General features: G+C 36.3%; 1 protein-coding gene across 1 annotated transcript in view; it reads left to right on the plus strand.

The window, feature by feature from the left end:
• The window catches only part of galnt9 (polypeptide N-acetylgalactosaminyltransferase 9), a 122,444-nt gene extending 108,513 nt beyond the window's left edge, over positions 1-13,931 (plus strand). Inside the window, exons 8-11 of the mRNA XM_065250830.1 lie at positions 958-1,095; positions 2,596-2,691; positions 9,715-9,882; positions 12,962-13,931. Coding sequence (XP_065106902.1) covers positions 958-1,095; positions 2,596-2,691; positions 9,715-9,882; positions 12,962-13,108 — 549 coding nt within the window. The 3' untranslated portion in view covers positions 13,109-13,931. The remainder of the gene's footprint in view (positions 1-957; positions 1,096-2,595; positions 2,692-9,714; positions 9,883-12,961) is intronic.
• Positions 13,932-15,930: the final 1,999 nt, after the last annotated feature.

Here is a 15,930-nt window from a genome sequence, read left to right on the forward strand (position 1 = left end):
ACTTAACCCCGATGGCATCCATGCACGCTCAGCACGCAAGACTCCATTTCTGAACAAAAAGCATGATGAGGCTTGGTTAAAGTTTGGGAAAGAGCATTTGGAGAAGCCTGTGGATTATTCGGAGAGTATAGTATGGTCAAATCAAAGCAAAATTGAACTTTTCGGCAGTCATTCGAAAACACCAAATGGCACTGCCCACCACCCCAAGAACACCATACCAACAGTTAAGTTTGGGGGTGGAAGCATCATGGTTTGGGGCTGCTATTCAGCAAGGGGTACTGGCAGACTTCATATTATTGAAGGCAGGATGAATGGAGAAATGTACCGAGAAATTCTGGATAAAAATCTGCTGCCATCTACCAGAAAGCTGAAAATGAAAAGAGGGCAGACATTTCAACAAGACAATGATCCCAAACACAAGGCCAAGGAAACAATGAAGTGGTTTCAAAGAAAGAAAATCAAGTTGGTTGAATGGCCCAGTGAGAGAACTGAAGATCATAGTTAATAAAAGAGGCCCAAGGAACTTTCAAGATTTAAAGACCATTTGTGTGGAAGAATGGGCTAGAATCACTCCTGAGCAATGCAGACGACTGGTCTCTCCATACAAGAGGCGTCTAGAAGCTGTAATCACCAACAAATGCTTTTCTACAAAGTATTAAATAAAGTGTTTTCAATACTTATCCATGTGTAATTTAACTTCATTTATTATGACTCAACTTGTATACTTAAATGTTCTGATTAGTGGCTTGATGGCCACATCTGGTGGACATTTTGTGTCAATAGCCCACATAGAAATCCCCTTACTGATAAAAAATGCTGGCAAATATTGGATTCGGTGAACTTCCAATAAACTAGATTTTTTCCCATAATCCCAAGAAGTTGTAATTAATGCATTTAAATTGTTTTCCATAAAACACAAACTGTAAAATGATTAAATATCTTTGTTTGTTTTTCTAGAACCCAGGAGTGGATTTTGGTGATGTGTCAGAGCGTGTTGCGCTGAGAAAGAAATTGAACTGCAGGAGCTTTCGCTGGTACCTGGAGCATGTCTACCCTGAGATGAGAATCTACAATAACACCATCACTTATGGGGAGGTAATAAAGACACATCAAGCTTTTATGCACATTTTAAACCAATAAAACTAGAAGGGTTTGTGCTTTTACATGCTGTTAGTTTAATGCCTTGATACTTTTATGAAGAATGTGAACAACTTATCATTCACTTTTTTTTTAAGATCCAAATGTTACATTTAAATGGGGTGATCAGACCGGACCTTTTCGTTTCACTTTTGTTTATACACTTGCAAATGTGCAAGATCAGAAACAGAGCTTTAGATGCTTAAATTTTAGCGATTGTCTTATTTTCCATGTGGTGACGTATATCCGATTCATACGGCTTCTGAAATGTAAAAATGGTAGGGCTGGACTTGAATTCATCTATTGAGAACCAATTGGATAATTTGAAGTTGGGTCATGTTGCTATTTGCTAATCGCTGCAATCTTTACCCAAACCCCGCCCACCTACCATACCATATGACTGGAGGTAAAGAGAGATTGTTATGAGGAGATTTGCATTTTTAATGAACGATTATGAGGGCACATAACTAAACAACTTATAGTTTTTAATTTCAATTTTTTGCGATTTGATAAACAATAAACAAAAATATCTGTAAATTCAATCGTTTTAATATTACCATTACCTGTATAGGTCATAAAATATACTAAATTATTACCATAACATATGTTGAATAAATAATTTGACTATTGTATTCATAATGCATTTTGTTTTGCTGATTTTGTGCTCACAACTTTTTATTCGCCGCTTCATGGTTGCATTATGCAAGGTCTGAAATGTAATTTTTTTGTATGAATCTGTAATATAGCAGCTATAAAGCAGAAATGTAAAGATAATTGGTCGCCATAGCAACATTGTAGTTAGCATTGGGATTAGCTCCAATTTCCTCCTAATGAGATTTAATGAGGCTGCTATTAGCTTTGGAGTATTAGTGGGTAGAAAGAGCCAGGACTGTGTGTGCGTGCGTGCGCGCGCGTGTGTGTGTGTGTGTGTGTGTGTGTGTGTGTGTGTGTGTGTGTGTGTGTGTGTGTGTGTGTGTGTATACACTTAAATTCAACAGGCATGAATCTCTACAGAAATCTTACTGTTTTTTTTTCAATTTGTGGAAAAAAATTGACCTGCATTTATATATTGATCCCTGTAGGGTTGAAAAATCTATAGTCTCATAGTCTGAAAATATCTCTGCTAGACCACAGATTCAGCATGTCTTATGCTCGGTCCAGTATAAGGTTTTGTGGATGGTCAAAGCTGGCAATACTGATAACCTTGTGTGCACTTTTTAAATTTTGAAGATGCGAAAACAAAACTGCGACATGCTGAATTATGTGTATACATGTATGTTTCATGATTTGGATAGGCCTATATTTGGTTTCAAAACAAATATTCTTCTTGGTCTTCACTTCAAACCCACAGCCACTGCACTGCTAAAACAATGCCCTTTCATTTAAGCTACAGGAACATAAAGTTTAATAGATACCTTGATTCTATAACTGGTCATTGTTTCTTGTTGTGGTTTTCAGGTGCGGAACAGTAAAGCCAGCGGGTACTGCCTTGACCAGGGCTCAGAGGACGATGACAGGGCGATACTTTACCCATGTCACGGCATGTCATCACAAGTTAGCGTGCTTACATTAACCTTATTGTTATTTTTTATTTAGTGTCAATGACTTTTTTGTTATTCCAAAATGTTGACAAATGAGAACACCCTCAAAAATGCTGGGTTGTTTTAACACATGGTTGGGTAAAATTAGGGTTGCAAAGCTCAATAATTTTAAAAATATTTCAAGTTTGAAATTCTTTGTAAATTTTGGGAAATTTATACCAACTGTATCACATTCAAATATTAGCTTCCTCAACATCAGACTCATCTTTATCCGTGTGCCAAAATTCCCATATATTCCCGTGTAATTTCCATGAAAAGTTTCCAAAATTCCCATAATTTTGCAACCATAGGAAATCCAACCGATGGTTTTAAATTACCCTAATTAAATTGGTCCATATTTTAACCTGAAACTACGGAGCCATGGGACATGGAACAAAAATTAAATAAAGTTTAGTTTCATGTGCTCACGTGAAACTTTCATGTGTTCACACAAAACCTTCATGTGCAGAATTTTTTTTTTTAAAGGACAAGTTCGGTATTTTAGACTTAAAGCCCTGTTTTCAGATTGTTTATGGTCAAATAGAATGGTTTTGACTGAAATTTCGACATTTTCGGCTGCCCTGAGAATTTTCGCGTGTTTGTGTTTCAGCTCAGACCTCTACAATGGGTCTATAGGTGCACTGGAACAATCCTTCCTAAAATGCATTAAACTTTCGTTTACAAAGACGTGAAACTCACCGAGTGGTCAGGGTTGTTTACTGGTATGCTCACACAAAAATCGCTGCAAAAGACGCATTACAACAGGTTTTATCGTAGTTTTTACCAACTCCATTGATTGTATTAGACGTCCTGTGAGGTACGGTATTACTCCGCGCCGGGAACTTTGTTTCTATTCTTGCAATTGGCAAAGGCGGATTAGCGCCACCACCTGGGCTGGAGTGTTTATTATTCAAGCTCTAAGCGGAAGAATGTACGGGTGTGAGGCGTTTGGGGAAATAGGTCCACAAGTTAACAACGAATGCTAAAACAGCTGTTGGAATGCGTCTTTTGCAGCGATTTTTGTGTGAGCATATCAGTGAACACCCCTGACCACTCGGTGAGTTTCACGTCTTTGTAAACGAAAGTTTAATGCATTTTAGGAAGGATTGTTCCAGTGCACCTATAAAGCCATTATAGAGGTCTGAGCTGAAACACAAACACGCGAAAATTCTCAGGGCAGCCGAAAATGTCGAAATTTCAGTCAAAACCATTCTATTTGACCATAAACAATCTGAAAACCGGGCTTTAAGTCTAAAATACCGAACTTGTCCTTTAAGTTTAGTTTTGCGTGCTCACGTGAAGCTATCGTGCGAGCACGTGAAACTATCGCGCGCTCACCTGAAACTATTGCACGCGCACTTGAAAGTGAAAGCTTCACTTGTGCGCTCGCGATAGTTTCAAGCGAGCACGCGAAACTAAACAAAAAAAAATTCTGCACATGAAAGTTTCACGTGAGCACATGAAAGTTTCACGCGCTTGAGCGTGTTTGTGACCAGAAACCGTCATTGACAACAAGCACACATACATAGCGTATCCTGCGTGTTTGTGAGCTGTCATTGAAAAGTACATTAACCTTGCGCGTGGTTTGCTTTGACTGTTTTTAATGATAGAGAGCACAAACCATTTTATATTTGGGATTAAATAAAACTCATTTGACTCAGTCATCTATTTGATGCGCGACAGTCAGCACATAATCATTTCAAATCCGTTTACAATAGAAATGCTCTTGTTATGTTTAATATAAAGTTTACATTGCATTGTAAAAATGATAAAATTATCTTCATATGTGTTAAATTCATAATGAGACCGTATTAAAGGACAAGTTCGGTATTTTACACTTAAAGCCCTGTTTTCAGATTGTTTATGATGAAATAGAACGGTTTTGACTGAAATTTCGACATATGCGGCTGCCCCGAGAATTTGGGGGGGTTTGTGTTTCACCTCCCACCTTTACAATGGGTTTAATGGTGCACTGGAACAATCCTTTCTAAAATGCATTAAACTTTCGTTTACAAAGATGTGAAACTCACCGAGTGGTCAGGGGTGTTCACTGGTATGCTCACACAAAAATCGCTGCAAAAGACGCATTCCAACAGGTTTTATCGTAGTTTTTACCAACTCCATTGACTTGTATTAGATGTGTTGTGAGGTACGGTATTACTCCGCGCCGGGAACTTTGTTTCTATTCTTGCAATTGGCAATGGCGGATTAGCGCCACCACCTGGGCTGGAGTGTCTATTATTCAAGCTCTAAGCAGAAGAATGTACGGGTGTGAGACGTTTGGAAAAATAGGTCCACAAGTTAACAACGAATGCTAAAACAGCTGTTGGAAAGCATCTTTTGCAGCGATTTTTGTGTGCATACCAGTGAACACCCCTGACTACACCGTCTTTGTAAACGAAAGTTTAATGCATATTAGGAAGGATTGTTCCAGTGCACCATTAAACCGATTGTAGAGGTCTGAGGTGAAACACAAACATCCGAAAATTCTCAGGGCAGCCGCATATGTCGAAATTTCAGTCAAAACCGTTCTATTTCATCATAAACAATCTGAAAACAGGGCAGTGTAAAATATCGAACTTGTCCTTTAACACAAGCTTTTTTATTCTGTTATAATATATAACACTATAAACAATAATATATGTCATTTTATATACAAACTATAATTCTATCTTTACATGCACATTATCTGGTTCATGTTGGTCCGGTTTAATTCAGAGAAAACATTGTTTTGGTATATTCATTTTCATTGTAAGCCTTTAAAAAGTAATTATTTTAGATGCAATTTTGTAATATTTACAGCTTAAATTCTTTTAAAACATTTAAAATCATTCCGCAGAATTCAGCAGATTTAAAAAAATAAAAATAAAAAAAATAGAAAAAGCAAAAAAGTCAGCAGATTCTGTAAAGCCCTGGTTATAAGTACTAGACAAGGGGATTATTTGACCAATATTTTTTTTTTAATTATGGGTGTCTAAAAGATTATATTTTGTTTAACTAAATCCTGAAAATATGGTTCCATCATTCCATTTAAATTATTTTACACATTTTACAGACACTCTTTCCCAATGCACCTCACAGTGCATTCATTTTAATATCAGTATGTGTTTTTCCTAAAAATCGAACCCATGACCTCATGCGCTGCTGATGCAGTGCTCTACCAATTGAACTGCAGGAACACTCAATTTAGTTTACGTTCTGGCCAGCAGCCATGAATATTCAGCACTCGTGAAGCTGTTTAATGAAATCAAGTTCAGGACATACGTAACGGTATTCTGGGGGAAAACCGTGCCATTTCCTCCAGCGCAAACGTCTTGATGTGATTTGCGAGTATTAAATGAGATTTGTAATTGAAACATGTCCTTTCAACCTCAATATAGATTAAGTTCATGTTGGTGGTGCATTGTATCATTGTCTGGAAACAGACAGCAGCTTGGGGTAGAAAGATGGCAAGATCGCATCTCAGTTTTGGTGCTTGTTCGCTCACTGACAAAATAGCGGCTTCGTTTTCATACAGTAAGTCTTTGGCTTAGACGTGACTTTAATGTTTAAGATTTCCATTTATTTGGATTAAATGGATATAAAATATCAAACAGCTCTTCTACCCAGCTGTGACTTTTGACAGGGAGCGGTGACCTTTTCATTGTCATCCATGCACAATAGAGGCATGATCCAATGAACAATTTGAAATACAATCTATCTCGCTTACTCTGTATGACAGTCCCAGTTTATAATCCATGCCTAAGGAAAGTAAAGAAATTGAAATTATTTCCCATTTTATCATTAAATTACAGGCTGGTTTTACATGATAAGGCTAAGCTTCATTTTGCCATTTGTTTCATTTCACTTCTCAATGACAAACATTTTAATTCAATATTTTTCTGCATTCTAAACTAAAGATTTTTTTGTATTTCATGTTTTGTCACGTTAGTCTAGAAATGTAATTTTTTGCTCACAATTTTATCTTACTAATTGTTATAAAGTTATTTTAGCTTAATTTAAATATTATAATTTAATTTTTCCATCAATAAGTCATTGTGCAATAATACCCCCAATACCTTCTTAAATTCTGCTCATGGAAACTAAAGCAACGTGACCCACTGTGTACTTACAGGGTTTATTCAAAATGCGCCATTTGTCCTATTTGTCATCCTTTCAATGAAACTCCTGTTGCCATGTGCGAATCAGTCTCTGTGAGGTCATATAAAGGAATCTGTCTCTTGTGAATTCGAATCAGGTTACAGCATGCGTGAAGATGAGCTCGCTCTATTGTCCTAGTGCTATTTTCACCTTGGTCACCAGACAATTACCCTCGCTTCTATAGATTAACTTTACACAATAGAGCGAGCTTGATTTCCATTGAACGTCAGCTTGTACTTCATTACGATTTGATGACCTTGGGATATAATATCACAAAGATTGACTTTCAGTTGAATTATTGACCCGTGTTATTCTGTACTGTGTACTTACCGTAATAGGTAGCTGATATCTGAACTTATCTTGATCTTTCCAGATGTATTTAGTATTGTGAAAGCAGTATATAAAGTGATGTGTAGCCTAATGCATAATGTAATGATAATCTTATACTGTAGGTAGGTTCAGCCGTGTATCTGATGGGCTTTGTTTATTTCCTTAATTTAACAATGAAACAACAATCTAAATTTTACAACTGGTATTTTGAACATAAAAGGATAAGGTTTCTTTATTCTGTTAGACACACAAGAAAATATTTTGATAAATGGAGATAGGCACACAGTCGACGGTACCCATTGAATTCCATAGTATTTGTTTTTTTCTTACTATTGAAGTCAGTGGGTATTGTCAACTGTGTTCCTACTTACTTTTTTTTTTAAATATCTCTTTTTGTGTTCAACAGAATAAAGAAACTCATAAAGGTTAAAGGAATATTCCATTTTCTTAAAAGAAAAATCCAGATAATTTACTCACCACCATGTCATCCAAAATGATGACGTCTTTCTTTGTTCAGTCGAGAAGAAATTATGTTTTTTGAGGAAATCATTGCAGGATTTTTCTCATTTTAATGGACTTTAATAATCATCAACAATTAACACTTAAATCAACACGTAACAGTTTTTTTCAACGGAGTTTCAAAGGACTATAAACTATCCCAAACGAGGCATAAGGGTCTAGCAAAACGATTGGCATTTTTGACAAGAAAAAAAAATGCACTTTTAAACCACAACTTCTCGTTTAAATCCGGTCGGGATGCGCCACATGACCCCACGCAATACGTCATGACGTCAAGAGGTCACAGAGGATGAACGCGAAACTCCGCCCCAGTGTTTACAAGTGTTGAGAACGAGGACCGTTCCTACGTTGTTGTATGTTGAATGATACTAATTAATGTCTTTGTGTCAGTTTATTGTTTACAATGGTCCGCAAATGTGCGTTTTATATATGTAACACGTGACCTCCCTACGTCACTACGTATTTACGTTAGGTCGCGCTGGACCGGATTTAGACGAGAAGTTGTGCTTTAAAAGTGTATATTTTTTATTTTTATTGTCAAATATGACAATCGTTTTGCTAGATAAGACCCTTAATAATATCTTCTCGACTGAACAAAGAAAGACATCAACATTTTGGATGACATGGTGGTGAGTAAATTATCTGGATTTTTCTTTTAAGAAAATGGAATATTCCTTTAAGTACAACATGAGCGTGAGTAAATCATGCCAGAATTGTCATTTTTGGGTGAACTATCCCTTTAATTGAGCTAAAATTGTATTAGAAAGTTAAAACACTTTATCTTTTAAAGTCTCCCTGAAGTCAAAAATGTTATCAGTTAAAACCATAGACTTCAAGAAAAGATGGACTTAGTGTCCGTGACGTCACCCATAGATTTCTGAAGAACATTTTTGAAGCTTAAAGTAGGTGGTGCCTGCTGTCACCATCTTGGACGCACGTATTGGCTTCATCAGAGAGATCATAAAGTTTCCCCTTGGTTAAAACTTATCTTTAAAGATTATAATATAATTTATAAAAGTTTAACTCGTCACAGTATTTTTTTATGCTTTAAAACAGCTTGAATGGTTCAATGATGGTTCTATGAATATGCATATTAATCCCCGCCTCTACTCAATCACACAGCTCAGACCAAAGATATGAATATGCAAATTAGTCTCCGCCTCCACGTTTTCGCAGCACCTCGAAACATATATATATATATATATATATATATATATATATATATATATATATATATATATATATATATATATATATAAATGTAAATAGGGTTACACTTTATTTTGATAGTCCACTTTAGACATTCTACTAACTATAAATAACTACATGTCAGCTAACTTTCAATATTTTGCAACTATACGTCAACTAACTGTCATTAGTGTATTAGTAGACTGTAAGGGTTGGGGTTAGGGAAGGGTTTGGGTTAGTGGAATAAGTTGACATGCACGTGCAAAGATACTTATAGACAGTTGAATGTCTGTTGAGATATCATCACAATAAAGTGTTAGTAGATATTAAGCAGACATTCTAATAATTCTCTAAAGATTTGTAGTTGATAAGTAGTTGCAAAGTTACTTATAGTTAGTAAAATGTGTAAAGTGGACTATCGAAAAATAAAGTGTTACCGTAAATAGATGCTGCATTTTGAAGTTTCAAACACATGACTGCTAAGTTTGGAGGCGTGAGCAGCACAGAAGCAAAGCTGAAGCAGCTGTGATGCGATCGTTTCAGAGCCGAGTCTATGCGACATGATTGGTTACATTTGTGACATTGGAAACCAAGACGATTTTAAACCGCGGGAATAAGACTGTCTCTGAGAAAATACTCAGCATGGTTTTGAATGATACAGTATATGGCTTGTCTTAATTGTATTAAAAACACCACATAGACATATAAACAACAATAAAAACCTGATTTTTTCCCACAGTGGGACTTTAAGGTATTTTGTAGATACTTCTTTCTCTGGTTAGTTTAGATGTTTTACACTTTTTTTGTTGTTTAATTTCAGTTGGCCAGGTACACTACTGAAGGGTTGCTGCAGTTAGGACCCCTGGGGTCCACGACATTTCTGCCCGACACAAAATGCCTAATAGACGATGGAAGGGGAAGAACCCCGGGCTTGAAAAAATGTGATGTTGTTACCAGGTCCTCACAGAGACTGTGGGATTTTACTCAGGTGAGAAACACTTGTTTGCACTTCCAGTGATAATTTTTTGTTAGCTTACTTACTGCTTGATATAAATATTTGTTTTCCTACATCAGACATAAAAAGATTTTATTCCCCTAATGGGGATTGCTGACATAAAAGCAAAACATTTGTTTTAAAGCAACACTAAAGAGTTATTGCTCTTTGCTCCCCCTACAGGTTAGAAGCGTAATTGTCGTAAATACTGCAGCATAGCTGGCTCTGATTGGATTGTAGGTCTGCCGTAAAGCAAGTTTTTGTAGTTTTCACTCGAACTACAGGACCACTACCCGACGGTTGGAAACTTCTTTAGTGCGGTTTTGGCCGATAGAGGGCTGCAAAGCGAATGTGAAAGTGCTGTTCACCCTGTTTTGAGTGGATGAACCACTGAAACTTTTTTGGAAACGTTATTTTAAGGTAAAAAAAAAAACTCTTTGGTGTTGCTTTAAAATAAGCTAAATATTTTTTTAGATGAAAATGGTTTCAAAGATGATGCTGTCCCTAAAGTTCATAGAAAACAGAAATATCAGTGATTTTTTTATTGTGTTCCTGAAAACTTTATCCCTACTGAAATATCCAGCTAAGACCAGCATAAGCTGGTGAGCTGGTTTTAGCTGGTCTCCCAGCTTGGTTTTAGCTGGTATTGCTGGTGTAGCAAGCTGGACTAACCCTTTGCTGGATTTTTCATTAGAGATGGAACTTAGAAATATCTTAAAAATTCTTTATTTCATTTTGCTGTATCTTAAAATATATCATCCTTTAGAAACTGCTGTTTAAAAGTGCAATCTGCGCTCCGACATTTGGTGCTTTTGCCCTTTCGGCGACCCAAGTTCGATTCCCAGTTCCGCCGGACACGTCCCGAACATGTTTTCGGGTGCGTTCTCGGAAGTCGCGTTGTTCGACCGCATACGTCATCGAGGTTCTCACATTTCAGTTAAAATACATTAGAAAATTAAGATTTATTTCTTTTAAGACATACAATCATTGTAGTTTCATTCTTACCTTGAAATGTAATGGTTGCTTTTCTGACATTAAACTCGAAATATTAAACCTTGATGACGTATGCGGTCGACCAACGCGACTTCCTGATAATGAACCCGAAAACATGTTCGGGACGTGTCCGGCGGAACTGGCACGAATGGCCACCCTACTCATTGCTCATTTGCAGGTTTGTTATCCCAGATAACAACGGCTCAAAACTAATAACACACGGTTACCCGGATGCTGCAAATCATTTTATCATGTATAGTTTAATGTATGCCTTTTAATAACATATATGACATTATATTAACAAATGACTAAACCAAATTTTGTGTTTGTGATATTTGAACGTCTTGTCTTATCTTAAAACCGAAAGTAAATGGGTTTACCTCGCGAAAGGTCGGCTTTCGTTAAATATAAGCTAATTAAATATTTCAAATCAATATTTAGTGTTCCTTACCTTACTTTTGAGGTTAATAGTCGTGTAATAAGTGGGTTAATGTAGAGGCAGCCGGTTGTTAGCGCAAAATAAGCACCTTTAGTGTGATACACATGGGCGTCGGAACCATTATACATGGGTGGGACAGGACCCACCCACTTTTTAAGACCAATGATAATGGACCCACCCACTTTTTCACTTTTTCTGCATTTGTCTGTTCACTTATCAAAGCGCTGTTAGTCCAAATCCATTCCACTAGAGCAGGGATCGCTAACCTTTGCTTTTTTTTACACCGCGGACCCGTTTCAGCTTTTAAACATAATTCGCAGGGGTGAGTGGACGCTGAGTTGCTGTTCGAACATAGTGCTGAAAAACCTCCTTTGCCAAATGTTTTAAACAGAAGTAAATGTCAAACAACCATGCATTAGGAAAATTAATAACTGCTTTATTTATAGTATATTTTCTATAGACGTGTAAAACCATATTATAGCGGATTGTTTTACTTTCATTGTTTCACGAGTTTGCCTGCCCATTAAGTCTTAATAATTAACGGTAAACGAACTTAGCTTGGTGTTCTTAAAGGCAGCTCAAACCTTAGGTCGGACTCGAGCCCCAAGTTCAAGACACAGAAGAAAAAAAAAGAGGAGATGATGAGGAGAGATGCCAGAAGAATTGCGTCTGTCGCGGAGGCACAGAGATCCCGTTTTGCTTTTAATGATAATTAACACAGCACTAAATGTGGTTCCTTTCAAACGTTAAAAGTGTAGGCTACTCGTTAAAATATTATTACTGCTGTAAAATAGTTTATTTTTATTATGGTCCCACGATCGCTGGATAATTTTCAAGTTTTTTTTTACAGAAGCCTGCAATTACTTTTCATTTGCGACATGAACGTCCTCACGTATTGTTATTATTTGCGAGGTACATTTGCAGAATTCATAAAGTCATACCTCTGTTTAATCGATTGTGTTTTAGAAGTACACATGCTCAAACTCTTATGACAGCAAAAGTGTCTCCCGACGTATACCATAAAATAAAGTGATCTCATTTCCAGAATCTCACATTTATATTTCTCTAAGAGAGAGAAAGAGAAATTGGGTATAACAAATAAAAAAGGTATACAAAAGTTGTATCAGTTTACCTTCATTCGTTTTTCTTACCTTTTATTTCCTCAAAATAAAAAATAAACATTGTAGCCTACTGTCAGCAGAGTAGAGAAAAAAAAATGACACAGAGAAAGATAAATGAAACATGACATCTGTCATTATTTGCAAAATATTTAAAGGGCTATTACCAGAATTTCGACCGTAATAGGCTACTGTCTTTAATTTAATAAACGCAAATGTTCAGGCTAATTAAAAGGAAACATGAAAATGTCATCTATTGCAGTAAATGTATCTTTCGGGGGGGGGGGGGGGGGGTTATGTGGGGACCCACCCTCTTTTCATTTGCTTCCGACGCCCATGGTGATACAAGACCCTTTGCTTCATTTTGGGTCCTCGCACTGTCAAGGCTTTTTTCTGTGATAACTACCAGCTGCCTTATAAACATTATCCCTTATATAAAGTTCATGAAATTCATTGCTATGAACCCTAGATATATTTTAGAATTATAATGAATACCTTTCTAATCCTTTACATTTTTACTCAGAACGGCCCCATCATAAGTCGAGACACCGGGCGCTGTCTGGAGGTCGAAATGTCCAAAGAGGCGAACTTCGGTCTGCGTCTGGTGGTTCAGAGGTGCTCAGGGCAAAAATGGATGATTCGGAACTGGATTAAACACCCCAGGCACTGAGCATCATCTGACCTGACAAGCAACCTCCCTGTGCTGGAGAACAGCCATAAACTCGAACCCTGAGTCAAGGGTTGGATGCAGAACTCACATGGGGAGTGTTGATACTGTATCTCCACGACCCACTTTCAGGGTAAAACACTTTAAAGGTGGAATTTTATCTTTTGGCGTGTTTACTACTGAGCGAGATGCTAGACCAGTCGGCTACAATTACAGGGAAATGACTTGCTGTCGAAATACCCGTCAAAAACTCTTAGCAAGTCCGCTGTACAGATTCCCTGCGTACCGCAGCTTTCTCCGAATTTTGACGAGCTGTTTTAGTGAAACTGAGGAATATTTAAAAGAGTAATACAAATGAACAAAGAGCGAACAAACTTTGCAAACCCCTTAGTAAAATCTCAAGTTTTACTTCTTATCAATTGCCATATCAACACTTATTTCTACAGGCTGTGAATTACTTTGGATAGTTTAGGCTACTATCCGTGTTGAAACTTCAGACGTATATCCCAAGTGCTATGAAACAGAAAGTAGTTTAGACTTCAATCTGACACAGTACAGTAGTTTTGTATTTTCGTTCCAGTATTTAATTTACTTCCTAATGCACAACAAAACCATGTGTTCACCCAAGAACTCATGTGCCTTTCTCCATCTTGACACCGTCAGTCCAGGGAATGTTTGTCCCTAAGCATGTACAAAATATTTGATTTTAAATTAATTGAAATGTGAATATAATGTTAAGAGGTCTTATTATAGATACTTGTTGTAAAATACTCGAAACACGAAAATCCGGATAATTGAAACAATAAAATACTTTTTTCTTTTGTATCATGTTGAGTATTGTGTTTTATTCCGCATTAATGTGTATTTATTTAAATGTATTTGTGTACGATTTGCTTTTTCCCCTTGGGTTGGGGTATCATCAGTGTTTTTTCATAATCGAATTCCTATGAAATCAGGTTTTGATACTGTATATTATTAGCCATATAGGTAGATGTAAGTCAATGGGGCTCCTGTTTCCTGCATTATTGCAAATATCTTTCTTTGTGTTTAGGCGAACAAAGAAATGTATACAGGTTTGTAACAACTTGAGATTGAGTAAATGAAGAGTTTGGTTCCAAAACGCAATAAATCCTTTTTGACTAATTTGGGTAAAAATTCTGTTTTCTATACCAAGAAAGTGACAAGATGAAAACCACTATTTTCTGTTACAAACTATAGAGTCTTTAGGTTATAATAACATAATGTTTATGTTAATTTTTTCCAAAAAATTTTTTTATCAAAATGCTATAATTCTATTGAATCAATCGCCTATATAAATGTGCATTCATCTTTGCCATGTTATATTCATTTAGTTGACTAGTGGTATACACTGATAAAATATAAACATTAACATTAATCAAAACACTTTGTCATATTAAGAACACTGTCATTGCTGTTGTCATCCTTGGGACATCGTAGATTAACTTTTTTGACAGCGATCAGCTGTAAAATGTTTTGGTCCTGCTCGATTTTCGTCGACCTCGCGTAAAATAATGTAAAGTTTTTCATAAGATCCTCTGGGGTCAATGTGTTAGCATGACAGAAGCTTGATGCTGTCGTGTGAGAACAAGAAACAACCTGCATTTTTCCTTCACCCGAGTGCCACTCATGTAAATTATTCGAAAACTAGGATTTTGTGTGTATTCAAAGCACCACCATTGTTGTTTACAGTGTGTGGTATGGTGCGCTGTGATTGGTTAAGCAGATTTATTGCATTCTACAAAGAAAAACATGTTGTGTTTGTCACGGTTTGGAAAAAAGGGAGAAAAGATGACAGAATAACATGGCGGATATTGGATTTTGCGTGAAATACAGAATTAACTTTTTAAAACTGACCAGATACAATATTGATTTTGGTGGTAACTAATTTTTTTTAAATGGTGTTTTTCGCGTTTTGGAACCAGACTCTTCAAATAATGACAGAATTTTTATTTTTGCGTAAACTACCTCTTGACGAAAGGTACACTGCAAAAAATTATATTCAAGAAAAAACATTCTTAGTATTTTTGTCTTGTTTCCGTAAAAATATCTAAATATTCTTAAATAAAGATGCTTTTCTTGATGAGCAAAATGACCGAAGAAAATAAGTCTAGTTTTTGGACCAAAAATATAAAATTTAAGTGATTTTGTGCATAAAACAAGCAAAACAAATCTGCCAGTGGGGTAAGCAAATGTTTCTTGAATTTAGTGTTTAAAGGAATAGTCTACCCTTTTGCCATATTAAACTATGTTATTTCCTCAACCTGAACGAATTAATACATACCTATCTTTTTTCAATGCGTGCACTGTACAGCGCATTGTGAATGTGTTAGCATTTAGCCTAGCCCCATTCATTCCTATGGTACCAAAAAAAGTTTTATTTTGTGGCACCATACTTACTGGTTTATCTCCTCATGTAACAGTCTTTAAATAGGGAAAACACGGAAGTCTGTGGTGGCTTCCCTGTTTGGTACCATAGGAATGAATGGGGCTAGGCTAACACATTCACGACGTGCTGTACAGTGCACGCATTGAAAAAAGATAGGTATTAATTCGTCTAAATTTTGGTAATAACATAGTTTAATATGGCAAAAGGGTAGACTATTCCTTTAAGCAAAATGTTCAAAGTTTCATGTTGACAAGCGTGTGCACCTATAGGGTAAAAGAAAACTTCGAAACTGCCTGAACATGCAAACTTGCACTTATATTTTATATTTGAATTATATTTATAATTTTATTACATATATGAAATTATAGTGTGATAAGACGTCTATTCGTAGTACTATTATTTATTTTTGTTAAATTAT

This window comes from Paramisgurnus dabryanus, chromosome 5, assembly GCF_030506205.2.
Source record: "Paramisgurnus dabryanus chromosome 5, PD_genome_1.1, whole genome shotgun sequence".
Classification (NCBI taxonomy): Eukaryota; Metazoa; Chordata; class Actinopteri; order Cypriniformes; family Cobitidae; genus Paramisgurnus; species Paramisgurnus dabryanus.